Genomic DNA, 27791 nt, shown 5'->3' on the forward strand with positions numbered 1-27791 from the left:
CGTCGCCGCCGCCATGAGCGTGGAGGCGTACGGGCCGAGCTCGCAAACCCTCACCTTCCTGGACACCGAGGAGGCCGAGCTGCTGGGCGCAGACACGCAGGGCTCCGAGTTCGAGTTCACCGACTTCACCCTCCCCAGCCAGACCCAAACCCCGCCCGGGCCGGGCCAGGCGGGGCCGGCGGCCGCCCAAGGGCCCTCCGGAGCGGGGCAGGGAGCTCCGGGCCCGCTGGAAGCGCAGGTGAGCGGGGTGCCGAGGCGGGGAGAGGCGGCGGCCGCGTGTCCCGGGCCCCGGCGGGCGGAACTGCCGGCACTGCCTCCCGGGAGGAACTCCGGCCGAGCCGCGATAGCTGTGTCGTGATAAACAGCCAAAAAAACCCACCCCAGCACCGGGGCTGCCGGCGCTGCCTCCGGGGACGGAACTCCGGCCGAGCCGCGATAGCTGTGTCGTGATAAACAGCCAAAAAACCCACCCCAGCGCCGGGGCTGCCGGCACTGCCTCCCTGGAGGAACTCCGGCCGAGCCGCGATAGCTGTGTCGTGATAAACAGCCAAAAAAAACCCACCCCAGCGCCGGGGCTGCCGGCACTGCCTCCCTGGAGGAACTCCGGCCGAGTCGCGATAGTTGTGTCGTGATAAACAGCCAAAAAAACCCACCCCAGCGCCGGGGCTGCGCGTCACTTCAGGCTCTTTCTCCTTAAGCTGCTTTTGGGGTGGTGGTTGCTTATCGAAAGTTGGTTGCTGAAGGAAATTCGGCCTTTTTTTTTTTTTTTACTTCCTGTCGTTAAAATACCCGTCGTTTTCTTTTTGTTGCTACATAGATATTAATTTTTTTATTTCGATTTCCGCTTTTCTTTTCTTTTTTTTTTTTTTTTTTTTTTTTTTCGGCACGGTTGTTGGGCTGGTTGGTTTGAGGTTTGTGTGGCAGGGACGGGCCTGGGACAAGTTCTGAGCTCTGGTTCCTCGTGGCTTAAAAAAACAGGTTTTAGTTTTGTTTCTTCTTTTTTTTTTTATTTTTTTTATTTTTACGGTTGATGGTTGGTACCTAAAAGACAAGGAAATTTGATTTATTCAGCAATTCACAGCTCGTAGGCAGGGCAGGAATTAGGATTACAGCTCCCAAGAAAAGCTGCAAACGAAGATAACAATCTCGGTGTGCCTGTAGTAAACAACAAAAACACCCGAGAACTCGCCTCTATTTTACCAAAAAAAAGCCACACGTTTCTCCAGTTTAGAGATCAGGGAATATTCAGTTTTCTCCCAGACTCCTGAAATGCCATTTTTAACCATTCGGTGCTTCTGCATCACCCACGTGTTAAGGGATGAGTTTAAAGAGGAGTTGAGAGAGCTTTAGGTGAGTTTTATCCCCCAAACCCAAACCAGAGAAGTTTTAGGTGAGTTTTATCCCCCAAACCCAACCCAAACATCCTACATCTGGGTTTTTTTATCTTTTTCTTTGCAAAACCCACCCCAGCTGTGTGTGTGAGTGGAGCAGGGAGGATTTATCCTGTCCTGGGGGTTCATCCCAGCACAAATTAAATCAATTTTTTTATATCTGAAAGTGCTCAGAGAGGGCAGGGCTGTGCTCAGGTCGCTGTGTTTGTGAGGCAGAGGGCTCAGAAAACAATTGGGTTATTTTCTGGTTTTTTTTTTGATTTGGTAGAATTTATCCAGTTTGGGCCTGGAGAGGTCAGAATTCTTTGCTGCCAGTAGTCAAATCTCTGACTAGTCGTTAAAAAGAGACTTTTCATCGTGTTTCATTTGAAACCTTCAGTGGGTTGTGATCGCTGCAGAGCTCCCAGCAGAGAATTTGTGGCCAAGGAGAAGAAAAACCACCCCAAAATCAGCCTCAGAAGCTGAAAGTCCAGACAAGAGGGTGATTAATTGGCCTTTTTCTTTTGTCTAAACATGTTGGAAAAACCTTTGAAGTCAAAGTTTAAAAAAAAAAAAAATCAAACCAAACCATTAAAACTCTGGAGAGCACGTTCAGGTACTGGGTTTGTCTCCTGCCTAAAAGGAAGGGGGTTTAATTTTTTTTTTTTTTAATCAGGGTGGTTTTAGGTTTCTGCCAACTTTTGTGGTCATCCTGGTGCTCATTTTGATGTGAGAAATGTCATTTTTTCCTCCTGAGTGAAGTAAAACAAGCCCCAGGAGCTGCTCAGACCTGCCCCTCTCAGGGCTGATAAAATCACAAAATCACAAATTAAGTGGTTTTGGGGTTTTTTTGGGTTTTTTTTTGGTTTTTTCCCCAAAAAAAAGTTCTGGACAAAAATTTTTTTGTTGCCCTCACCAAAGAGGCATCTTCAATAATAACTTCTCACATTGATCAGGTTTTGTTAATGAAAATATCAGCCCTGTGGTTATAATTAAAGCTAAGGAAGTAAATAACTTTATTTGGAGGAATGTAGGAGATGGAGACTTTTGCTGGTTTTGGGGTCTTTTTTAAAAAAAAGATGAGCTGAGCAATGCAGGACACCTCATTTTTTATTTTTTTTTTAAGGAAAACTCGATGGGTTTAGTCTAAACCAACTTCCTTCCCCAAGATATTTAATTAACAACGTTACAATTGATTAGTGGCCAATTGACCAAAGTAGGAGTAAAGCACAAACATTCCCCATTGGCTTTTTTTCCCCTACAGAAAATTCTATTCCCATTGTTTCCTTGGATGAAATAAGAATCGATTTTATTTTATTTTTTCCAAGCATTTTAAGAAGAATTTCCAACTCCTCAGAGGAGCTGAATCCTTGGGAGTATCCAAAGGATCATGGAAGGTCTTTTCTCTGGAATTCTCATTCCTGCCTCACTTTTTCCCTCCTGTGGCTGGGATTTTTTTGCTGTTGGGACCCTCAGCGTGGATTAATCTGCTCCTGGAGTGGCTGAGCCCAGCCTAAAGAGGCTGGGTTTCATTTCCTTGCTCCTTTCCAGCCCTAACAAAGGTTGTTTTGTCCTGGTCCTTCCCTCCCAGGGGCGAGGCTTTTCCCTGACTTCCTCCTCGGGAAAGTTGAAGCCAATCTCTCTCCCTCGGGGATCACAGCTCAGCTCAGCCTCTGCTTTACCCCTCTGAGGGGAAAAACCCCAAAGAGCAGCTGCCTTTGCCCCCAACCCCAAAACTGTGGCGTTTGGGGGGAATTGCCTCGGTTGTGGTGTGAAATCCAGCAGAACTCTCAGGACAGGGCTTTTCTAGCAGAGTTACCTGGTTCATGTGTTGTGTGGTTTGTGTCTGGAGCTGGTGGAGTGTGATATGAGGTTCTTGCTGCAGTTGGACAGGCAGAGGTGGGTGAGGTGGCTGCAGGTGTGCTCACCTGGGCTCCTGGGGGCAGCCCTGGGAATGTTCTGGGGCTGCTGATCCAGGCAGCAGGCTTCTGGGAGGGTTTGGGGTGGAGGACTTTAATCTTAAATATTCCTAAAGGCAGGAGCACCTTCCACTGTTCTCAGGGTGCTCCAAACCCTGTCCAGTGGTTTTGGGCATTCCAGGGATCCAGGGGCTGATCTGGGAATTCCAGCCCAGCCCCTCACCATCCTCCCAGCCCAAAATCCCACACAGATTCCCCTTTTCCAGTTTAAATTCATTCCCTGTGTCCTGTCCCTCCATCCCTCACCCCAAATCCCTCCCCAGCTCTCCTGGAGCCCCTCCAGGGACTGGAAACAGCTCCAAGGTTTCCCTGGATCCTCTTCCCACTTCCCTTGGGCACTTCCAGAGATCCAGGGGCAGCCACAGCTGCTCTGGGAATTCCATCCTGGCCCTTCTCCACCAGGAATTCCTGCCCAAAGTCCCACCCAGGTTCCCCTTCCCTGTGTCCTGTCCCTCCATCCCTGATCCCAAATCCCTCCCCAGCTCCCCTGGAGCCCCTCCAGGGACTGGAAACAGCTCCAAGATTTCTCTGGAGCTTCACTTTTCCAGCCTTGGACACCTCCAGGGATCCAGGGGCTGCTCTGGGAATTCCAGCCCAGCCCCTCACCATCCTCTCAGCCAGGAATTCCTGCCCAAAATCCCACCCAGATTCTCTTTTTCCCAGTTTAAATCCATTCCCTGTGTCCTGGAATTCCAGTTTTAATCCCCAAATCCCTCCCCAGCTCCCCTGGAGCCCCTCAGGGACTGGGAACAGCTCCAAGGTTTCCCTCTCCACCTCTCCCCGAGCTCAGGGATGGAGCAGCCACAGCTCCCCTGTCCTTCTGCTCCCAGGAATGTTCTGAGGGCAGCAGAGGAGCCAGGAAGGCTCTGGGAGTTTTTGGGAGTAGTTTTTGTGGCACCTGAGCCCTGGAGCTGCCAAACTCGCCGTGCCAGAAGTTGCAGCCAACAATTTTTTTTTTTTTTAATTAATTAATTTATTTTTTTTTCCAAGCAGAGCAGTGGCCCTCCTGCCACCAGAGCTGCCAGTGCCAGGTTTTTAATGCAGTGCACACAGGGCTGACATCACAGGAGGGCTTGGAACAATCATTTCCTCCTGCACAGCCTGCCGAGGGCTGGGGCTGCACTTCATGGGACAGGTGACAGCGCTGCTGCCTCCCCGAGGGCAGGGACAGCACCTGGCAGTTCTGCACTTTCTGCCGCAGAAAATCCCAAAACAGAGCCTGCACCTGGCAATTCTGCACTTTCTGCCTCAAAAATTCTCAAACCAGACCCTGCACCTGGCAATTGTGCATTTTCTATCTCAAAAAATCCCAAACCAGACCCTGCAGCTGGCAATTCTTCCTTCAAAATTCCCAAACCAAACCCTGCTCCTGACAATTCTTCCTTTAAAAATCCCAAAACAGACCTTGCACCTGGCAATTGTGCATTTCCTATCTCAAAAAATCCCAAACCAGACCCTGCAGCTGGCAATTCTTCCTTCAGAAATCCAAAACCAAGCCCTGCTCCTGGAAATTCTTCCTTCAGAAATCCCAAACCAAACCCTGCACCTGACTTTTCTTCATCAAAAAATCCCAAACCAGACCCTGCACCTGCAATTCTTCCTTCAAAAATCCAAAACCAAACCCTGCACCTGACATTTGTCCCCTTTCTGCCTTCAGAAATCCCAAACCAAACCCAAACTTCGTTGCTTTTTTGTTTAAAACAGGTTTAAAAGGGTTTATTAAGAGCACCCCAAAAACGCATTAAAATCGACTCACCTTAAAACAACACAGTTGTGGGCTGAGAGTAGCTGTGAGGAAATTCAGATCAACTCCACCATCAGACCTTTTTTATCTCTCATAACATCCAGTATCCCTTTGGGAATTGAGGATTTCCAAGTGGATCTTCCCCTGTGCTGATGGCATTTGCCCTCTCCTCACTTATGGGCTTGTGCTGCTCCTTCAGGGGCTTTGGATCCTTTTTCCATCTCCCCTTTTTGCAGTTCTCTCCCTTTGGGCTGATTGTTTTACTGTGAGATCGTTTTGCTGGGAGACAGCAGCAATAAAAAGTCCATCCATTTATTTATTTTCATTTAAATGCTCCTCCTTTTCATTGGCAGAAGCCTGGTGGCTTTGAGGGCAGCCAGGGGAAAAGTTTGGTTGGGAGTTTTAACTCTTGCAGTTTTAATTTTTAATGTGGGCTCTTTCTGAATGTGAATTGCTTCGTTTCAGCTTGGAGAGAGCAACTTTTTATTTATTTTTTTGGTTCCTTTTTCTGAAGGTTTTTCTCCCTGGGAGCAGCTTTCTCTCAGAGCCAGGATGCACCTCCCAGATAAATTGCATTTAATCTGAGTTGTTAAAATATTATATTCACAGACAAAGGCCTTGAGTGATTTTTGTGCTGTTTGGCTGGTTAGAATTTAGAAATAATTTTTATCTTTACAAAACTGGGGTGTGCCAATTACCCCTGTGATGGGGAAATCACTTGAATATTCCAATCACTTTGGTGCCTCCTTGGCCACAATTTCCACTCAAAATTAACATGGATTAGGATCAGTTTATCCCTGCTCAGCTTCTGCTGGGATCTTGGCTAAAGGAGGCAGAGAACAAACCAAGGTTTGGGGTCTTCCCCAACTCAGTATTGGGGTGCTGAAACCCCCTCAGGACTGGAGGAAAATGAAACCAGGACACCTGAAAAGCCCAAAGGGCAAAATCCCAGCGTGACATCCACACCTCCTGGTGATAAAAGTGCCCAAAAATGGAGTTATTTTTATCAGGAGAAAACCTTGGGGGTGGCAAAGTTGCTGAGACAGCACCAAATGTTGCAGAATTCCAGGGTTCTGGATAATTGAGGGAAAATCCTGTGCAGTAAAAAAAAAAATATAAAATTCCTGTTTCCAGGTAGATCCCCCTGGAATAAAAAGAGAAAAGCTGAGGGAACAGCCTCTGGAATTGTTGAAATGGAATTTCACCTTACATAAGGCTGTGGGAAAAACTGTGACTGCAGGAAAGCAATCTCCTTGTTTTTCCCTGCTTTATCAGCTGCAGTTTAAATAATCCTGTGCAACAGGAGGTGGTGGTGGAGCAGGTATTGATTGTGGGGAGGGGACTGTGTGGAAAAATACAATCTGCAGGAGAGCAATCTCCTCCTGGTAACTTTATATCCCAACTTAGCAGCTGGGCTCCAAATAATCCTGGAAAACAGGAGCTCCATGGAGCAAGGCCTGGTTAGAGGATGGCTGTGCTCCAGCTCTTTGGCAGCTTTTGGTTTTTTATTGTTTTCCCACTGGAGGTTTCTCAGTGGCACACGAGATTTTGGGGAGGGGGTTGAGGATGAGTTTTGGGTTTATTTTGGGTTTGCACTCCCTCAATTCCGGGTCCTGATGGGATCCCGAGGGGTTGAGGAGGAGTTTGGGGTTTATTTTGGGTTTGCCCCCCTCAGTTCTGGGTCCTGATGGGATCCCAGTGGGTTGAGGAAGAATTTGGGGTTTATTTTGGGTTTGTACTCCCTCAGTTCCAGGTGAATGGTCCTGATGGGATCCCAAGGGGTTGAGGAGGAGTTTGGAGTTTATTTTGGGTGTTCCCCCCCTGAATTCCAGGTCCTGATGGGATCCTGATGGCTTGAGGAAGAATTTGGGGTTTATTTGGGGGTTTGCACCCCTCAATTCTGGGTCCTGATGGGATCCTGATGGCTTGAGGAGGAGTTTGGGGTTTATTTTGGGTTTGCACTCCTGAATTCCAGGTCCTGACCGGATCCCCATGGCTTGATGAGGAGTTTGGGGTTTATTTTGGGTTTGCACTCCCTCAATTCCAGGTCCTGATGGGATCCCAGTGGTTTGAGGATGAGTTTGGGGTTTATTTTGGGTGTTCACCCCTCAATTCCAGGTGAATGGTCCTGATGGCATCCTGCAGAACGGAGCAGTGGATGAGAACGTGGCCAAAACCAGCCAGCTCCTGGCAGAGCTCAACTTTGAGGAGGATGAGGAGGACACTTACTACACCAAGGATCTCCCTGTGCACGCCTGCAGGTGACAATTCCAGAGGGCAGGAGGCACAGGGGAGCTTTGGGAACTCTCCCTGAGCTCCCCTCAGAGTTCTGACACGAATTTGGAGCTCCCTGGGGAATAAATCCCAGGCTCAGCCACCCCAGCCATGGGGAGTTGGGAAATATTTGTGACTCAAACCAAAAATTTGCCTCCTCTTTGTTACACCTCTGTTATAATTACATTTACCACAATCTCCCAGCACTGAGAATTGGAATTGTTCCCCAAATTTCCACTTCCCTTTATTTTTGTGCCCTGTAAATGGAGTTAGGGCTTGGGGTTGGATTTTCCTCTCAGCAATAACCAAATCCCTTCCCTTTTTTTTTTAGCAATAACCAAATCCCCTCCTTTTTTTTTTTAAGTAATAACCAAATCCCTTCCTTTTTTTTTAAGCAATAACCAATCCCTTCCTCATTTTTTAGCAATAACCAATCCCTTCCTTTTTTTTTTTTAGTAATAATCAAATCCCTTCCTCTTTTTTTAGCAATAACCAAATCCCTTCCTTTTTTTACCAAATCCCTTCATTTTTTAATTTTTTTTAGCAGTATCAAATACTTTCCTTTTTTTTTTTTGTTAGTACTAACCAAATCCGTTCTTTTTTTTTAGCAATAACCAATCCCTTCTTTTTTTTTTTTACCAATAACCAAATCCCTTCCTTTTTTTACCAAATCCCTTCATTTTTTAAATTTTTTTTTACCAATAACCAATCCTTTCCTTTTTTTCCCTGTGGAATTGCAGTTACTGTGGGATCCATGACCCTGCCTGTGTGGTTTACTGCAACACCAGCAAGAAATGGTTCTGCAACGGGCGTGGCAACACCTCTGGCAGGTAAATTGGGGAAAAAAAAAAAAAAAGAGACAAATTTCTACCCATTTCCTCTTCTTTCACACCCAAAGCACAAATGGAAACGTTCCCAAAGGTGGATGGAAAGAACCAGATCCAGCCAATCAATCAGCAGATTGATGAGTGTTTTGCTAATTGCTGATCAATGTGATTTTTGGGGGGTGAAGCTGCAATGGTCTGTGCTGTTTTTTTACAGCCACATCGTGAATCACCTGGTGAGAGCCAAGTGCAAAGAGGTGACTCTGCACAAGGATGGGCCCCTGGGGGAGACTGTCCTGGAGTGTTACAACTGTGGCTGCAGGAACGTCTTCCTGCTGGGCTTCATCCCAGCCAAGGCTGACTCCGTGGTGGTTCTGCTCTGCAGGTCAGGCAACACCTCTGATTTATCTAAAAAAACAGCCCTTTGCTTTTATTGTGGCCCAAAATAAGTTCTATATTCTGATTTCCCCACCCTTTCCCCTGATTCTGTGGTGGTTCTGCTCTGCAGGTCAGGCAACACCTCTGATTTATCTAAAAAATAATATCCCTTGCTTTTATTGTGGCCCAAAATATGTTTTATATTCTGATTTTACCACTCTTTTTCCTGACTCCGTGGTGGTTCTGCTGTGCAGGTCAGGCAACACCTCTGATTTATCTAAAAAATAATATCCCTTGCTTTTATTGTGGCCCAAAATAATGTTTTATATTCTGATTTCCCCACCCTTTCCCCTGACTCTCTGGTGGTTCTGCTCTGCAGGTCAGACAACACCTCTGCTTTATTAAAAAAAATAATACTTTGCTTTTATTTTGACCCAAAATATGTTTTATATTCTGATTTCCCCACCCTTTTCCCTGACTCTCTGGTGGTTCTGCTGTGCAAGTGAGAGAAAACCTCTGATTTATTTTAAAAACCAGCCCCTTGCTTTCATTTTGGCTCAAAATAAGTTTTATATTCTGATTTTCCCACCCCTTTTCCTTTTGTGCAGTGTTCAGTTGTGCAGCAAAGGGAATTCTTTTGGCAAATATGGGGAAATGTTGGGCAAACATCTCAGTTCTGTAAGAAAACTTATTTTCCCTAATTTTTGCCATTCCTTAATGGAAGAAAAGTGTTTTTCTCTCTGTTTTTTTGGAGCTTTGGGAGAGCCACAGCTCAGTTCAGGAAGTGACTCTCACTCTGGGTGTTTTTCTCTGAGCTCACAGAATCATTTGAGGCCACAATAAATCAGGAATTGTTCTGACAGGCTCAGTCAGAAGTGAAAATTTATAATTTTTGTGTGGTTAGTTCAGTGCTGTCACTGTGTGTTTGCCACTGGGAATTGTATTTCTGTGGAGGAAGTTCTGTTGGGGAAATAACCTCCTTTTTCTGATCTGTTTGTGCACAACCTCCATGGATTAGAACCACCTCTAAAGGTGCCACATTTAATATTTTAAATGCATTTTCACTCCTGGGAACACCCAAGCAACATTTCAGTACTGAAATAAGAACTGAAAAAATGAGTTTTCCCAGCAGACTGGGGCTGTTTTGCTTGAATTTTCCTGAGTTTTGGGCTGTTTCAGGAGCTCACATCCCTGATTCCACCCTCCACACCAAACTTCCCCTCCCTCTTTTCAAACCCTCACAATTCCTGACTGTGTTTAACTTGAATTTTCCTGATTTTTGAGCCATTTCAGGAGCTCACAGCCCTGATTTCACCCTCCACCCCAACCTTCCCCTCCCTCCTTTCAACCCCTCACACCCCTGGCTGTGTTTTGGTTAAACTGTTGTGATTTTTGAGCCATTTCAGGAGCTCACAGCCCTGATTTCACCCTCCACACTAAACTTTACCTCCCTCTTTTCAAATTCACAGTTCTGGCTGTGTTTTAGTTGGATTTTTGTGATTTTTGAGCCATTTCAGGCACACACATCCCTAATTTCACCCTCCACCCCAACCTTCCCCTCCCTCTTTTCAACCCTGGCTGTTTGGGTGTTGCAGGCAGCCCTGTGCCAGCCAGAGCAGCCTCAAGGACATCAACTGGGACAGTTCCCAGTGGCAGCCCCTGATCCAGGACCGCTGTTTCCTCTCCTGGCTGGTGAAGATCCCCTCGGAGCAGGAGCAGCTCCGGGCCAGGCAGATCACAGCCCAGCAAATCAACAAACTGGAGGAGCTCTGGAAGGTACAGCCTCCAGCTTTTGGGGGGTTATTTTACCATTTCTGAGGGGTTTTTCTTCGGGAAGAGGATGAGGCTTTTAGCAAAAGTAAAAGCAAAAATCCCACAAGGTTGAAATCCTGTTGTGCCACAGGGAATTCGTCAAAGGATTCACAGAATTGTTAATTTTTTTTCAGCTTGGTGAAGCTTTCAACAACTTTTCCTTGCTCATATCAAGGCTTGCAAATATTCCTGCTTTAAGTGATGCCTGGAATTGTTGCTTCATTCACTTCATGAGAGGGTTTTTTTGTGCATCCTTTAAAATTTAAATATGATCTGTAATGCCCTGGCGTAGTTTTAAGGGTGATATCACTCCCTGTATCAATAAAACACAGTTTTTATCAGTCCTGCTGTCAGGTTTTTTATACTTCAGACTTTGAAACAAAACATCTCTGCTTTAATTTCCAGGAAAATCCATCTGCAACCCTCGAGGACTTGGAAAAACCTGGTGTTGATGAGGAACCCCAGCACGTGCTGCTTAGATATGAAGATGCTTATCAATACCAAAATATATTTGGTCCTCTGGTCAAGCTTGAGGCAGATTATGACAAGAAACTCAAGGAATCTCAGGTAAAATATGTGAAATTTGCTATTTGAGGGACTCCTGAGCAGTCCTGGGGGGGATCAAACATGAAATCACAAAAAGAAGGAAAACTGGAGTGAAATAAATCAAATTTTGACTTGCTGTGGTGTGACAGCTCTGGGAAATCAGTGTGATGGGGAGAGCAGAGGGAAAACCCTCACAGAGGAGGGTTTTAACAGCTTAAAACATTTGGGAACTCCTCACCTTCTCTGTGGTCAAGTTTTTCTTTCCAAAAGCCCACCTCCTCTCGCAGAAGTGCAGATTTTTGTTACCTCAGCAGCTGCAGTTCCCTTGGCAAGGGACAGGGCAATTCTGGGAGCTCCTGGAAACACTCAGTGAGTGTTTGGAATCAGGGAGAATTCCACAGCAGCACTTTGCTTCTCATCATCAACTCTCAGGACAGAACTCACCTTCTGCAGGTGCAGGAATAAATACAGAATTTTTGTGACATTGGAACAGCAAATTTTGTGATTTCTCCACTGTTTTGAAGCTCAGGGCTGTGGTGCTGGGCAAACAGCTCTTCAAGAAAAGAATAAATCTTAAAAATAATAGATTTTTTTCAAAGAAAATAATTCTATTTTTTTTTTAACCCTCAGACCCAAGATAACATCACAGTCAGGTGGGACCTGGGCTTGAACAAGAAGAGAATTGCTTATTTCACTTTGCCAAAGACTGATTCAGGTAAGAACACCTGCATTGTCTCCTCCTCAGTTGTGTTTTTTTTTTTTTAAATCATCCTTCAGAGCACTCTGAGGCTTGGCCTGGGGTGGCTCTGGAAGGTTTTTATGGTTGTTCAGAGCTTTCTTTTCCCTTTTTTTTGTTGCAGACATGCGCCTCATGCAGGGAGATGAGATCTGCCTGAGGTACAAGGGAGACCTGGCCCCTCTCTGGAAAGGAATTGGGCATGTGATCAAAGTTCCTGATAGTATCCTTTACTTAGAGAGCCCTCAGCAAGGCCAGCCCAGAGCTGGAATCACCAAAAAACCTCATTTATTATCTCCAAAAGTAATTCTCTGTTAATTCAAAAATCTGTCTGAGGGGAGGGGTCGAGCTCTGCCGAAGAAAATCACCAAAAAAAAAAAAATTGGGGGAGAATAAAATCCAAATTTCTGCTCGAAATTACTACTTAACGAGGTTCTACAGATTATGGTGATGAGATTGCCATCGAGCTGAGGAGCAGCGTGGGAGCTCCTGTGGAGGTCACTCACAACTTCCAGGTGGATTTTGTGTGGAAATCCACGTCCTTTGACAGGTACTGGCAGAGCAGTTTTTGGGTTTGGCCTTCACTGGGGGTGTAAGAACAACAAAAACAAAAGAATTTGGTCCTGCTTTGGGCAGCACCCATCAGAAATCTCAGTGTGTGTGATGAGCAGCTGGCTCACAGAGGTTAGAAATGGGATTGATGGCCTAAAATGGGCAATTTTTTCCTCATTTTGAAGGGTTTGTTGTAAAGACATCAAAGGGAGAAATTTACCTTGGGTTTAATCTTACTTGAAACAGAAGAAGAGAAACAATTTCACATTTCAGCTTCCTGAAATTGCTTTGAACAGTTAAAATATCAAAATTTGGCTGTGGGGCCCAGAGGCTTCAGCCAAGTCAGTGTTTGTTAAGACATGAGTTGGCTTATCCTATCCTTAGAATTTCCTAATAATTTCCTAAATTTATTTGCTAATATTTTCCTAGAATTATTAGTAGTATATCCTGTTACCTCCTCTATTATTTCAACCATTGTGGCTGCAAATTTCCTTCAAATCTTGCACCCGAATTCCTGTCCCAGCTTCTTGCACCTCAAATTTTAGTCACAGATTCTGTCACCAAAGGCTGGCATCACTCTCCCCATTTTCCTGGGATCACCTTGTGCTGTTCCCATGGGGAAAAAAGCAAAATCTGGTGTTGTCAGAATATGATTTTTGTCATTTTAATTCTGTTTATAACTGTTGGCTGTTCTGTTTTCTGTTAGTACCTGCTGTAGGACACCTGTGGGTGCTTCCCTTGAAGCCACACTGACTTTTAGGGTTTAATTTCCTTGCTTTTCTCCTCATTTCAGGATGCAGAGTGCCCTGAAAACATTTGCAGTGGACGAGACCTCGGTGTCTGGCTACATTTACCACAAACTGCTGGGCCACGAGGTGGAAGATGTCATCATCAAATGCCAGCTGCCAAAACGTTTCACAGCCCAGGGCCTCCCTGATCTCAACCACTCTCAGGTGACCTCCTCTCCTCCCACTGCCCAGGGTGACACACAACACTCACAAACAGCCTGAACAACTGAAATGGCTGTGCTTGGAGTGTTAAACACCATTAACATTGAATTTTTTTATTGTTTTTTTTTAGGTTTATGCTGTCAAGACAGTCCTGCAGCGTCCTCTGAGCCTTATCCAGGGTCCCCCTGGCACTGGGAAGACAGTGACATCGGCCACCATCGTGTATCACCTGGCCAGGCAGGGCAATGGGTGAGAGCTGCTCTCTCTGAGCCTCGGGGTGGGCTCAATTCCTGCAGGGAATCAGCTCCATTTTCACAGCAGGGATCCTTCGTGTCACTGAGCTGGTTTCTGGGGAGATCTGCATGGAATACCCTTCCCCAGGGTGTTTGTAGGGGATGTGGTGATACTTAGATTTTATGGCAAGTCTAGTTGAAAGGAAAATATTGCAGTTTATTGAGAGTTTGGGGCCGGTTTTTGGGCCGGTTTTTGGGCCGACTTTTGGGCTGGTTTTCGGCTGGTTTTTGGCCGACTTTTGGGCTGGTTTTTATCTGATTCTTGGGCCAGTTTTGGAGGCAGCTTTTGGGCCGGTTTTTGACTGACTTTTGGGCCGCTTTTTGGCTGTTTTTTGACTGACTTTAGGGCTGTTTTTTGACTGATTTCTGGGATGGTTTTTGCTTGACTTCTGGGCTTGTTTTGGGCTGTTTTTTGACTGACTTTTGAGCCAGTTTTTGGCTGGTTTTGGGCTGACTTTAGGGCTGGTTTTGGACTGACTTTGGGCTGGTTTTTGGCTGGTTTTTGCCTGACTTTTGGCTGGTTTTGCAGGCCTGTGCTGGTGTGTGCCCCCAGTAACATCGCCGTGGATCAGCTGACGGAGAAGATCCACCAGACTGGCCTCAAGGTGGTTCGTCTGTGTGCCAAGAGCCGTGAGGCCATCGACTCCCCCGTGTCCTTCCTGGCCCTGCACAACCAGATCAGGAACATGGACAGGTGAGGGATGAGGGAAAAGCTCCATTCTGGGTGCTCATTTGAGTGTTTTGAGGGGTTTTGTCACCGCAGCACCGTTGTTCTCATGCTTTTGTGTTAGTTAAAAATCACTTTTCAGTCTCTGCAATCCTACAGAGTTGGTTGGGGCTGTAAAGCAAAATTCCTGGATTTTTTGGGGTTTTTTTTTCAGCATGCCAGAGCTTCAGAAGCTGCAGCAGCTCAAGGATGAGACTGGAGAACTTTCCTCTGCTGATGAGAAGCGTTACCGGGCGCTGAAGCGCACGGCGGAGAGGGAGCTGCTGATGGTGAGGCCTGGGGCTGCCCCCCCAAATCCCTGCAGTCATCCCAGATCCCTGTACAGCCTCCCCAAATCTCTGCTGCTACCCCAGATCCCTGTACAGCCTCCCCAAATCTCTGCTGCCCCCCCAGATCCCTGTACAGCACCCCCAGATCCCTGCAGTCATCCCAGATCCCAGTGCTGCCACCCCAGATCTCTGTACGGCCCCCCCAGATCCCTGCTGACACCCCAGATCCCTGTACAGCCCCCCAGATCCCTGTACAGCCATCCCAGATCCCTGTACAGCCATCCCAAATCCCTGTACAGCCCCCCAGATCCCTGTACAGCCATCCCAAATCCCTGTACAGCCCTCCCAGATCCCAGTGCTGCCACCCCAGATCCCAGTGCTGATCCCAGACCCCAGTGCAGATCCCAAACTCAGTGCAGACTCCATTTCTGACCCTGCTGGCCCTGTCCCAGAACACCGACATGATCTGCTGCACGTGTGTGGGGGCAGGTGACCCCAGTGCAGACCCCAGACCCCATTTCTGTCCCCAGTGCAGACCCCAGACCCCATTTCTGTCCCCAGTGCAGACCCCAGACCCCAGTGCTGGTTTCTGTCCCCAGTGCAGACCCCAGACCCCGTTTCTGCCCCCCAGAACGCCGATGTGATTTGCTGCACGTGTGTGGGGGCAGGTGACCCCATTGCTGACCCCACACCCCAGTGCAGACCCCAGATCCCAGTGCAGAGCCCAAACCCCATTTCTGTCCCCAGTGCAGACCCCAGACCCCAGTGCTGGTTTCTGTCCCCAGTGCAGACCCCAGACCCCGTTTCTGTCCCCACTGCTGACCCCAGACCCCGTTTCTGCCCCCCAGAATGCTGATGTGATCTGCTGCACGTGTGTGGGGGCAGGTGACCCCATTGCTGACCCCACACCCCAGTGCAGACCCCAGACCCCGTTTCTGACCCCAGACCCCGTTTCTGCCCCCCAGAACGCCGATGTGATCTGCTGCACGTGTGTGGGGGCAGGTGACCCCATTGCTGACCCCAGACCCCAGTGCAGACCCCAGACCCTGTTTCTGACCCCACTGCTGACCCCAGACCCCGTTTCTGCCCCCCAGAACGCCGATGTGATCTGCTGCACGTGTGTGGGGGCAGGTGACCCCATTGCTGACCCCAGACCCCAGTGCAGACCCCAGACCCTGTTTCTGACCCCACTGCTGACCCCAGACCCCGTTTCTGCCCCCCAGAACGCCGATGTGATCTGCTGCACGTGTGTGGGGGCAGGTGACCCGCGCCTGGCCAAGATGCAGTTCCGCTCCATCCTCATCGACGAGAGCACGCAGGCCACCGAGCCCGAGTGCATGGTGCCCGTGGTGCTGGGGGCAAAGCAGGTACAGGGACTGGAGATCCTGCTCAGGGGGCTCTGGGAACGCAGCTGGGAGGAGCCCTGAGCAGCCAGAAATGGTTCCCTTCACAGGATATAAACCTAACTGACTTCAGTTGGGGATAGTCCTGTTCATTTGGGGTCAGCCCTGTTCATTTTGGGGCTCAGCCCTGTTCATTTTGGGCTCAGCCCTGTTCCTTTGGGACTAATCCCATTAATTTTGGGCTCAGCCCTGTTCATTTTGGGGCTAATCCCATTAATTTTGGGGCCAGCCCTGTTCCTTGGGGCTCAGCCCTGCTCATTTGGGGCTCAGCCCTGTTCATTTTGGGCTCAGCCCTGTTCCTTTGGGGCTAATCCCATTAATTTTGGGCTCAGCCCTGTTCATTTTGGGGCTAATCCCATTAATTTTGGGGCCAGCCCTGTTCCTTGGGGCTCAGCCCTGCTCATTTGGGGCTCAGCCCTGTTCATTTTGGGCTCAGCCCTGTTCCTTTGGGGCTAATCCCATTAATTTTGGGGCCAGCCCTGTTCCTTGGGGCTCAGCCCTGCTCATTTGGGGCTCAGCCCTGTTCATTTTGGGCTCAGCCCTGTTCCTTTGGGGCTAATCCCATTAATTTTGGGGCTCAGCCCTGTTCATTTTGGGGCTCAGCCCTGTTCATTTTGGGGCTCAGCCCTGTTCATTTTGGGGCTCAGCCCTGTTCATTTTGGGGCTCAGCCCTTTTCATTTTGGTGTTACCCCTGTTAGTTTCTGTTTCCGTGGGCTTGAAGGTCTTGGTGCTGTTGAAACAATTTGGAGAGTGAAGATGATTTTATATTTAAATTATCACCTGAAAAGAGAGTGACACTAAAGGTTTCTGAGCCTTTGGGGAGAGCTGAAGTTTATCACAAGTTAGAATAATTAATTCCCAATGTCAGGGAATGGTTTAAACTGACAGAGAGTGGGTTTGGATTTTAAATTTAGGGGAAATCGTTGCCTGTGAGGGAGGGGAGGGGCTGGGCTGGAATTCCCAGAGCAGCTGTGGCTTTCCCTGGATCCCTGGAGTGCCCAAGGGAAGTGGGAAGAGGATCCAGAGAAACCTTGGAGCTGTTTCCAGTCCCTGAAGGGGCTCCAGTAGAGCTGGGGAGGGATTTGGGGTGAGGGATGGAGAGACAGGACACAGAGAATGGCTTCAGACTGGGAAAAGGGGAACGTGGGTGGGATTTTGGGCAGGAATTCCTGGCTGTGAGGATGGGCAGGGCTGGGCTGGAATTCCCAGATCAGCCCCTGGATTCCCTGGAATGCCCAAGGCTGGGCTGGGGCCACTTGGGATGGTGTGAAACATCCCAGGGGTGGCACTGGGTGTGATTTGAGATTCCCCAAATCGCGATTCTGGATTTTCCAGCAGCACATTTTTATTTTTCTGACCAAACTCCAACAACCCAACTGAGCCATCCCACACTGTTCCTCCCCACAGCTGATTCTGGTGGGTCACCACTGCCACTTGGAATGGTGGGCAGTGTCCCAGGGGTGGCACTGGGTGCCGTTTAAGATCCCCCAGACCCAAACCGTGATTCTGAATTTCCCAGCGGCGTGTTTTTATTATTCTGACCAAACCCCAATAACCCAACTGAGCCCCCCCAAACCGTTCCTCCCCACAGCTGATCCTGGTGGGTCACCACTGCCACCTGAGATGGTGTGAAACATCCCAGGGGTGGCACGGGGTGTGATTTGAGATTCCCCAAATCACGATTCTGGATTTTCCATCAGCATGTTTTTATTATTCTGACCAAACCCCAACAACCCAACTGAGCCACCCCAAACCGTTCCTCCCCACAGCTGATCCTGGTGGGTCACCACTGCCACCTGAGATGGTGGGCAATGTCCTGTGGGTGGCACCGGGTGTTATTTAAGGTCCCCAAATCGCGATTCTGGATTTTCCAGCCGCACATTTCTATTACTGTAAACCAAACCCCAACAACCCAACTGAGCCCCCCCAAACTGTTCCTCCCCACAGCTCATCCTGGTGGGTCACCACTGCCAGCTGGGGCCACTTGGGATGGTGGGCAGTGTCCCAGGGGTGGCTCTGGGTGCAATTTAAGATCCCCCCAAATCCCACATCGTGATTCTGGATTTTTCAGCAACATGTTTTTATTATTCTGACCAAACCCCAACAACCCAACTGAACCCCCCCAAACCGTTGCTCCCCACAGCTGATCCTGGTGGGCGACCACTGCCAGCTGGGCCCCGTGGTGATGTGCAAGAAGGCGGCCAAGGCGGGGCTGTCGCAGTCGCTGTTCGAGCGGCTGGTGGTGCTGGGCATCCGGCCCATCCGCCTGCAGGTGCAGTACCGCATGCACCCCGCCCTCAGCGCCTTCCCCTCCAACATCTTCTACGAGGGCTCCCTGCAGAACGGCGTCACGGCAGGTCAGGGGCTGCTGGGGCCTCACGGGGTAATCCTGCTGCTGTGGGGAGGTGGGGTTTGGGGATGGGGCATTGGGTGGGCAGTGGGGGCTCACAGAGGTGTTCCCTTTGCAGGATGGAAATGGAACTGGCTTTATTTGGGCTCGGCCCTGTTCGTTTTGGGCTCGGCCCTGTTCGTTTTGGTGTTACCCCTGTCGATTTTGGGCTCAGCCCTGTTCATTTTGAGCTCAGCCCTGCTCATTTTGGGGCTCAGCCCTGCTCATTTTGAGCTCAGCCCTGCTCATTTTGGGCTTAGCCCCTGTTCATTTTGAGGCCAGGTCTGTTCGTTTTGGGCTCAGCCCTGTTAATTTTGGGGTTACCCCTATTCATTTTGGTGTTACCCCTGTCCATTTTGGGGCCAGCCCTGTTCCTTTGGGATCAGCCCTGTTCATTTTGGGGTTCCCCCTGTTCATTTTGGTGTTGCCCCTGTCCATTTTGGGGCCAGCCCTGTTCCTTTGGGATCAGCCCTGTTCATTTTGGGGTTCCCCCTGTTCATTTTGGTGTTGCCCCTGTCCATTTTGGGGTTACCCCTGTTAGTTCCTGTTTCCTGGAAGGTGTTGGTGCAGTTGAAAACAACCTGAAGAGTGAATAAGATTCTATATAAAAATGATCATCTGAGAAAAGAGTGACACTAAAGGTTTCTGAGCCTTCAGGGAGAGCTGCACATCAGCAGGGATCAAAGCAGGAGTGTTCTCATCCGAGTTGGGATTTTTTAAATAAAAAAAAATCTGCATCACGCTTCATTTTGAGGCTCTTTGATATGGAAATTGCCAAGTGGTGGTGCTGATGTGTTGTGCTGCTCCCCTCAGCTGACAGGGTGAAGAAAGGCTTTGATTTCCAGTGGCCCCAGCCTGACAAACCCATGTTCTTCTACGTCACCCAGGGCCAGGAGGAGATTGCCAGCTCAGGCACCTCTTACCTGAACAGGTGAGCAAACCTCAGACCTGCCCCTGGCCTCATTCCTCAGGGAATAAATCCTCAGGGAATAAATCCAGCTTTAGTGAGAGCTTCCATCAGGGGAGGTGGTGCATTGCAGAGTTGGTTTTGCCTCCTCCTGTGGGAGCAAACCAGGAGAAGGTGGGAGCAGCTCCGAGCTGGGCTGGGATTGTTGTGTGGAGGAGTTCTTCCCTCTCTGGGTGTGATAAAATGCCAGATGTGGATGAATTTGGGCCAGCAAGAAATGCTGATCGAGTCACATTTTGGAATAACTCCATTTCTAAGAACTCCTCGAGCAGAATCCTAAATCTCAGATTTAATCCAAAAGGGATGGAAATCAACTTTTTTTTTTTTTTTCACCCCTTATCATTTTTTCTGCACATTCCACTTTCTTTTTCAACAAATAAACTTAAAATTTGCTCCTCTTGGGTCATGATTGTCCACGTGCCTGGCAGGGAAACCAGCCCAACTTGTGAAAAAACTCCCCAAAATAATCAGCTGAGATATTTTTAATTCCAGTCTGTTTCCTGAACAGCATGTGCAAGACTGGCTACAGTGAAGCAGATTGTGCACAAACAAACAGCACAATGGTTGGCTGATAGGGGGACATTGACTTTTCAAAACGTTCTCTATTTAAAGCTTTAAGATAAAGGACGTGGGGGATGTTTGGAATGATAATTAGAAAAGCTCCAGAAAGAGAAAAATGTGCATTTAACCTCCAGCAAGACGTTCCATTTGGAGCTGAGGAGGTTTTTGCTGGCTGTTGTGAGAAGAAGGTAAAATCTGTGTCCTCCTGAGGGTTTTGAGATGAGATTTTGACCCAAATCCCTCCTGAGCAAGGAGCTGGACCCAAATTAACCACAGCTCACAATTCACCTTCCCAATCCCATAAACTCCCTAAAAACCACCTGATCCCTTCCACCCTGAGCCTTTGTGCCCTCCCAGGACTGAAGCTGCCAACGTGGAGAAGATCACCACCAAGCTGCTCAAGGCTGGGGCCAAACCTGACCAGATTGGGATCATCACCCCCTACGAGGGGCAGCGCTCCTACCTGGTGCAGTACATGCAGTTCAGTGGCTCCCTGCACACCAAACTCTACCAGGTACTGCAGCCCCAGGGTCATTTTAAATGTTCATTCCATCCTCAGCCTCGGTCTGTGTCGATATTTGAATTTTTGGAGTGGGTGTTGGGTGATGTTTGGGGGTTTTTTCCTAATTTTTGAGTTGGTTTTGGGTGATGTCAGTTGATTTTTGTTTGAATTTTGGAGTTGGTTTTGGGTAATGTTGGGGGTTTTTTTCCTAATTTTTGAGTTGGTTTTGGGTGATGTCAATTAATTTTTGTTTGAATTTTGGAGTTGGTTTTGGGTGATGTGAGTGGATTTTTGTTTGAATCTTTGAGTTGGTTTTGCTCCTACTTGGTGCAGTACCTGCAGTTCAGTGGCTCCCTGCACACCAAACCCTACCAGGTACTGCAGCCTCAGAGCCAAAAATGAGGGAATTCTCAGGTTTTTAAATGTTTATTCCATCCTCAGCCTCGGTCTGTGTCGATATTTGAATTTTTGAGTGGGTTTTGGGTGATGTCAGTTGATTTTTGTTTGAATTTTTGAGTGGGTTTTGGGTAATGTTGGGGGTTTTTTTCCTAATTTTTGAGTTGGTTTTGGGTGATGTCAATTAATTTTTGTTTGAATTTTTGACTTGGTTTTGGGTAATGTTGGGGGTTTTTCCTAGTTTTTGAGTTGGTTTTGGGTAATGTTGGATTTTTTTTGTTTGAATTTTTGAGTTGTTTTTGGGTAATGCTGATAGTTTTGCGTTTTTTAAAATTTCTGAGTTGGTTTTGGGTAATGTTGAGGTTTTTTTTCCCTAATTTTTGAGTTGGTTGTGAGTAATGTCAATGGATTGTTTTTTGAATTTTTGAGTTGGTCTTGGTTAACATCGATGACTTTTTGTTTGAATTTTTGAGTTGGTTTTTGTTAATGTCGATGAATTTTTGTTTTTAATTCTGAAGTTGGTTTTGGCTAAAATTAAGAAGACTTAGGAGGTACAATGGCAACAGGTAAAAGAGGAAGAAGCTCTGCTCAAATCTGTGTGGCAAGAAGCTCCAGCCAACCCTCTGAGGCCCAGGAGGTCACTGTGGAAAACCTTCCTCAGCCCTCCCAGGGACGTGCAGGAAACCAAACCACATAAATCCTGCTGGATTTATTGGAACACATCCTGCCATCAGTGCAGCTCCTGCAGCAAACAGAAAAATGAGCTGCTGCAAACAGCACAATTCTCTGTTCAATCTGCTCTTGTTTTTCAAGACTGAGAACTCGAGATGTGTTTTCACTGCAGGGAAACTCGGTGGAAATATTTTTCCCCCTGTGCCAGGAATGATGTGTCCCTCTCTCACTGAGGTTTCTCATTTGGACCTCTCATCCTACGTCATTTTTGGGACACTCAGAACTTTTTTTGGCGGAGGGAAGAGCTGCTTTGCAGAGTTCTGGGGGAAACAGGAGAACCACAAAGCTCTGAACATGAAAGGAAATTTCTCTTCAATTAAGACTCTCTGGGGGAAGCTGCTCAGTGCCCAGAGGAATTACCAAACCGTTCCTCACTCCAAAACCAACATTTTTCTCAGCTGATGGAGGGTTCAGGGCCTTTTGGCAGTGCCTGGTGCTGGCAGAACTGTTTTGTTTGCTTGGTTTGAGATGTTTCTCCTGTGCTGCAGGAAGTGGAAATTGCCAGTGTGGACGCCTTCCAGGGCAGGGAGAAGGATTTCATCATCCTGTCCTGTGTGAGGGCCAACGAGCACCAGGGAATTGGTTTCCTCAACGACCCCAGGAGGCTCAACGTGGCCCTGACCAGAGCCAGGTGAAGGAAACTGGGCAGGACACGGGGAATGGTGTCCCACAGAGGGGGGATTTGGGCAGGAATTCTTCCCTGTGAGGGGCTGGGCTGGAATTCCCAGAGGAGATGGGGCTGATCCATCCCTGGCAGTGTCCCAGGGCAGGTTGGAGCAGCAGGGAACGTGTCCCTGGGTCACCTTTGAGACCCACTCCAACCCCAAAAACATTCTGTGCCTTTTTTTATCTGCTCACCTCAGCCCCTGTCACCGTTTGACCTCAGTAAACTGGACAGATCACCACATCCTTCCCTTTTCCAGCCCAGATCCCTTCCCTTCACCTGCTGCTTTATCACTCCCACCAACCTTTTTTGGTTTTGTTTTGCCCATTTTGCATTTTAATTTTAATGGCTTTGATCCGAAAAAGGCTGAGAGACGTGTTTCCGAGCTTCAAACCCAGCACGGGGTGGGTTTGGTTAAACCCAGAGCAAGCCTCAAGGAGGAAACTGGAGAAACTGGCTGCAGCTGCATCCTTCCAGCTGTGGGGCCACATCTGGAATGAGGGCTGGAACCAGCCAGGCTCCTCCTGCAGCTCCCATTTTGCTGCCAGAAGGAGTAACTCAGGGGCTGTTCTGCCTCTGAGGTGGTTTTAACCTCCCCAAATTAACTGTGCCTCTTCTCCAGGTACGGGGTGATCATTGTGGGCAACCCCAAGGCGCTGTCCAAGCAGCCGCTCTGGAACCACCTCCTGAATTACTACAAGGAGCAGAAGGTGCTGGTGGAGGGGCCCCTGAACAACCTGAGGGAGAGCCTGATGCAGTTCAGCAAACCCCGAAAGCTTGTCAACACCATCAACCCCGTGAGTGCCCTGCCCCTGCCCTCCCGGGGCTCTGACAGCAGCCAATTAGCCCCTGATGGGTTAATTAATCGGTGAGGGGTGCAATGAGGCCACCCACGCTGCCTCACACCCCCGGGAGTTTTCTAATTTTGGTGCAGCGTGACTTAAGGGGGGAGCAGCTGCTGCTGTCCCCCAAAGCTGAGCAAAGTTGTTCTTTTTAATTGCAGGGGTTTTATCTGAGGGGAATGAAATGGAGGAACTGGTTTGTGTAGAAAGGGAAAAATCACTTTTAACCCTCAAGTTTTATACTTGGTGTTTAAGATAAGTCATTATTGAGGGAGCTTGGCAGCCACCACAGGACAGTGAATGGAGTAAGGGAATTATCACACTCTCAGAACAGACTAAAAACTCACCAAATGTTTCACCCTTTGGGACAAGCTGCTGCAAAACCTTATTTTTGGTGTTCAGGATGTGACTGAAATACCAATTAAACTTTTTCTGTGTGTTAGAATGAATCCATTTCCTCAACCCTTGCCGTGATATCTGTGGGGTTTTATGGATTTTTACCCCAAATAGCTGCCCCTGAGGTGCAGTGCAAGGTTTTTCTGGGGGGAAAAACCATGAAGATGAATGTCTGATTGCCCAAATCTCTGCAGGGTGCTCGTTTCATGACCACTGCCATGTATGATGCACGAGAGGCCATCATCCCTGGCTCTGTCTACGACCGCAGCAGCCAAGGTAAAGGAAATCCCCAAAAATTCACTTGTAGGGGTTTGTTTTTTACACTAAACCAACCCCTGAGGGGTCACATCTTACACACTTCAAACCTGGAAACTCCTTAAAAGCTCATAAACCTGTGGGAAAAAAAAAAAATCTGAATTTGTGAAAGATTTAAACTTCCAACTACAGAAAAATACGGAATTTAAGGGCTGAAAATGTTTGGGGTGGAGTTGAGGGCTGAAAATGTTTGGGGTGGAGTTGAGGGCTGAAAATGTTTGGGGTGGATTTGAGGCTGAAAATGTTTGGGGTGGATTTGAGGCTGAAAATGTTTGGGGTGGATTTGAGGCTGAAAATGTTTGGGGTGGATTCGAGGCATGAAAATGTTTGGGGTGAATTTGAGGCTGAAAATGGGATGAATTTAAGGACTTAAAAATGCTTTAGAGGAATTGGAGGACTGAAAACGTTCAGAATAAATTTGAGGGCTGAAAATGTTCGGGATGAATTTTAAGGATGAATTCGAGGCTGAATTATTTGGGATTTAACTTAACAATTGAAAACGTTTGGGGGCTGACAATCTTCAGCCTGGATTTTACTCTCTGCCAATAAAATCCCAACCTGACACGTGCAGAGCAGGTGGAAAAGGAGGGGAAAAAGAGTGTGAGAATCATTTCAGGAATCTCAGATGGAGCTGTGAGGGGGAAATGTGGGATTGAGGATGTGTTAAACCACCTGATGGAATTCCCAGGTGGGACTAAACAACGAGGCACAAACTCTGGCAGCTCCACCCTCCTCACCACCTCCTCCAGGGGCTTGGGATTGACCTGGAAACACCCAGAACTCCTCCAACCTTTGTGTTTCCTTCCCAGGGCGTCCATCCAACATGTACTTCCAGACCCACGACCAGATTGGGATGATCAGTGCTGGCCCCAGCCACGTCACTGCCATGAACATTCCCATCCCCTTCAACCTCGTCATGCCCCCCATGCCTCCCCCGGGCTACTTTGGCCAAGCCAACGGCCCTGCTGCAGGTAAAGAGGGGAAAAAAGGGCTTAAAAACCACCTGGGAGGGGTCAAATGAATTAAAAAATAATAAAAAAATGGGTTGTGGGTGTAGAAGTTCTCAGTGTGAGCTCTTTCCCCCAGGTCGTGGGGCTCCCAAAGGGAAGACTGGCCGTGGAGGGAGGCAGAAAAACAGATTTGGGATTCCTGGCAGCAGCCAGTCCAACCTCCCCAACAGCCAGGCCAGCCAGGACGTGGTGTCCCAGCCCTTCTCCCAGGGCCCCCTGACCCAGGGCTACATCTCCATGAGCCAGCCCTCCCAGATGAGTCAGCCTGGGCTCTCCCAGCCGGAATTATCCCAGGTGAGCACGGATCTTTGGGCTGTCACGGGGTTCTCCTGGGGTTTGTCTGGGTGATAGCAGCGCCTGCACCTCCTCCTTCCTCAGGGAAATGAGACTCACAGTGCTGCCAGTGACTCAGCTGCAGCGTTTACACCCTGCACTGGGCAGGAGAGGGAAATGTTGCTTCAGCTGATGAGCAGCTCAAAATAAAAAACCCTTAGATTGGGGAAATTCTGCACCCAAAAAAAAGCAGATTTAAAAACCCCCCAAACCCTCTCAGCTTTATCATTAACCTGCTTCTGCTTTTCACTTTTCCCTGGACACTGATTTTGAGGCTTCCCTGCCCTTTCCCCTGCAGGACAGTTACCTTGGTGATGAGTTTAAATCCCAGATTGACGTGGCGCTGTCACAGGACTCAACTTACCAGGGGGAACGAGCATATCAACATGGTGGAGTGACGGGACTGTCACAGTATTAGAGTGTAAGGGGCCCCGAGTGCCCTCCTTCGGATTTCAGCTGTCCCCTCCCTGTTTAAGACTGTCCCCTCCCTGTTTAAGACTGTCCCCTCCCTGTTTTAAACTGTCCCCTCCCTGTTTTAAACTGTCCCCTCCCTGATTTGAACTGTCCCCTCCTTTAATTTAAATGGCCCCTCCCTGATTTGAACTGTCCCCTCCCTCATTTAAGCTGTCCCCTCCCCTGACTTAATATGTCCCCTCTTTGATTTAAGCTGCCTCCTCTCTCATTTATAGCCTGATAATAGCCTGATTTAAACTGTTCCTTGCTCCTGATTTAAACTGTCCCCTCTCTGATTTAAGCTGTCCCCTCCTTGATTTAAACTGTCCCCTCTCTGATTTAAGCTGTCCCCTCCTTGATTTAAACTGTCCCCTCCTTGATTTAAACTGTCCCCTCCTTGATTTAAACTGTCCCCTCCTTGATTTAAACTGTCCCCTCCTTGATTTAAACCGTCCCCTCCTTGATTTAAACTGTCCCCTCTCTGATTTAAGCTGTCCCCTCCTTGATTTAAACTGTCCCCTCTCTGATTTAAGCTGTCCCCTCCTTGATTTAAACTGTCCCCTCCTTGATTTAAACTGTCCCCTCCTTGATTTAAACTGTCCCCTCCTTGATTTAAACTGTCCCCTCCTTGATTTAAACCGTCCCCTCCTTGATTTAAACTGTCCCCTCCCTGATTTAAGCCATCCCCTCCTTGATTTAAACTGTCCCCATCCCTAAGTTAACCCGTCCCAGTTTAATTTAACCCGTCCCAGTTTGATTTAACCCGTCCCAGTTTGATTTGAACTGTCCCCTCCCTGATTTAACCCTTCCCCTCTCCTGATTTCAGCTGTCCCCATCCCTAAGTTAACCTGTCCCAGTTTGATTTAACCTGTCCCAGTTTGATTTAACCCGTCCCCTTCTTGATTTAAACTGTCCCCTCTGTGATTGAACTATCCCCTCCTTGATTTGACCTGTCCCCTCCCCTGATTTGACCTGTCCCCTCCCTGACTGAGCTGTCCCCTCCCTGCTGTCCCCTGGCTGTGTGAGCAGGGCCCACCCCTGACCAAACTCTCCCTCTGTCCCCACAGGTTGAGGAAGAAGAGCTAAGCTTGCGTGGAGCTTAGTTCATCAGCATTTTATTCTGGGTAATAAAAAAAATAAAATAAAATGGATACCTGTTTTCCACTGCTAAAACTGAAGCACCACTGTGTGAGAGAGAGAGAGAGAGAGAGCAACAGGAGAAAGAAAGAAACCAACCAACGGAGAGAGGAGAGGAGAGAAGAGAGGAGAGAAGAGAGAAAAGGAGCACGAGAGCCACTGCTGGAGCTCACTGAGACCAGGAGAGCGACCGAGAGGAGAGAGAGCCCTGAAGGACTGGCTGGAGCCCCACGGGGAGAGGATCCCACCCAAGAGCAGTGCTCAGCTGAGTCCCCCCAGTCCCCCCCAGCTCCGGAGAAGGGCCTTAAAAACACAGCACACACAACAGCGAAACAAAAAAACCAAAAACGACCGACAAAAACAAGCAGGTTTCACTTCATTCCGTAACTTCTCTTTGCGAGCGGGGCATTGAAATGTTTCAGAGCAGGGTGGGGAGAGGAAAACCTCACCTCAGAGTTGGGCTCGTGCTTTATTTTGGTTTTGGAGATGGGTACTTGAAGAAAAAAAAAGGAGTTTTTAGCAGGAACTGTTGAAAGCTGTGTTTTAGAAAGCAGAGTATCTGAGAGAAGGGGGGGAAGGAAAATAAAAAAGCCAAACAAAGAGAGAAAAATCAAATCCCTGCCTGGGTGACAGCCAGCCAAGCAGAAATCCAGCTGCTGCTCAGCTCTGAGGTGCAGGTTTTGTTGTCCAACACTGGCTCTGAAATTCTGTTGTCATCGTGTCGCCCACATTCTGAACGAGGTGGTTTTAAAGAGATTTCTTTTGAGGAAAAAAAAAAAAAAAAAACCACAAAAAAGACAAAAAACCAAAAGGAGCACTGAATTTTTTTAAAGAAGTTTTGTCTCTGAATTCTTAGTGGTGGACCTGGGAAGATTTAGACCCTTGTTCTGAGAAGCTTATATTACAAAAAAAAAAAAAAAAAAAAAAAATTACAAAAAAACCTTAAAAAAAAAAACTTTAAAAAAAAAAAGTTTCAAAACAAAAAAATTAGAGCACCATCCTTGAGAACTTTCAGTGTGATTTCAAGTTGCAGCAATCAGCCTCTTCTTCCTACCTGGGATAGTTTAGAGTGAGAGGAGCTCGAGCTGGAAGGGTTTCCAAAGTGTTTTCTGTCTGCTTTAATTGGCAACTGTCTGGACTCTACTCTGAGAAAAAAAACCAGCCTTTCTTGTGAGATGAACTTTGTGCTCGAAGGGGAAGGGGCTCCTGTGCCCTTGGGCCCTGGAGGGAAGGTGC

At 48.0% G+C, this 27791-nt stretch overlaps 1 protein-coding gene across 2 annotated transcripts; it reads left to right on the plus strand.

The window, feature by feature from the left end:
• On the plus strand, positions 1-26591 carry UPF1 (UPF1 RNA helicase and ATPase). Of its 2 annotated transcripts, none has more exons than XM_066340535.1 (24): positions 1-238; positions 7212-7354; positions 8108-8197; positions 8409-8576; positions 10165-10345; positions 10787-10948; positions 11558-11642; positions 11788-11886; positions 12096-12213; positions 13009-13168; positions 13296-13414; positions 13988-14152; positions 14340-14454; positions 15678-15821; positions 18002-18215; positions 19061-19178; positions 20133-20289; positions 21894-22036; positions 22692-22866; positions 23502-23583; positions 24432-24593; positions 24709-24926; positions 25264-25386; positions 26486-26591. In XM_066340535.1, the coding sequence occupies exons 1-23, from the start codon at positions 14-16 to the stop codon at positions 25381-25383; spliced, it is 3363 nt and encodes a 1120-aa protein (XP_066196632.1). In that variant the 5' UTR covers positions 1-13; the 3' UTR covers positions 25384-25386; positions 26486-26591. The 2 variants fall into 2 exon arrangements, with proteins under 2 accessions (XP_066196632.1, XP_066196633.1); XM_066340536.1 differs by having other exon boundaries at positions 12105-12213.
• The last annotated feature ends 1200 nt before the right edge of the window (positions 26592-27791 follow it).

This window comes from Sylvia atricapilla, unplaced genomic scaffold (genome assembly GCF_009819655.1).
Source record: "Sylvia atricapilla isolate bSylAtr1 unplaced genomic scaffold, bSylAtr1.pri scaffold_99_arrow_ctg1, whole genome shotgun sequence".
NCBI lineage: Eukaryota > Metazoa > Chordata > Aves > Passeriformes > Sylviidae > Sylvia > Sylvia atricapilla.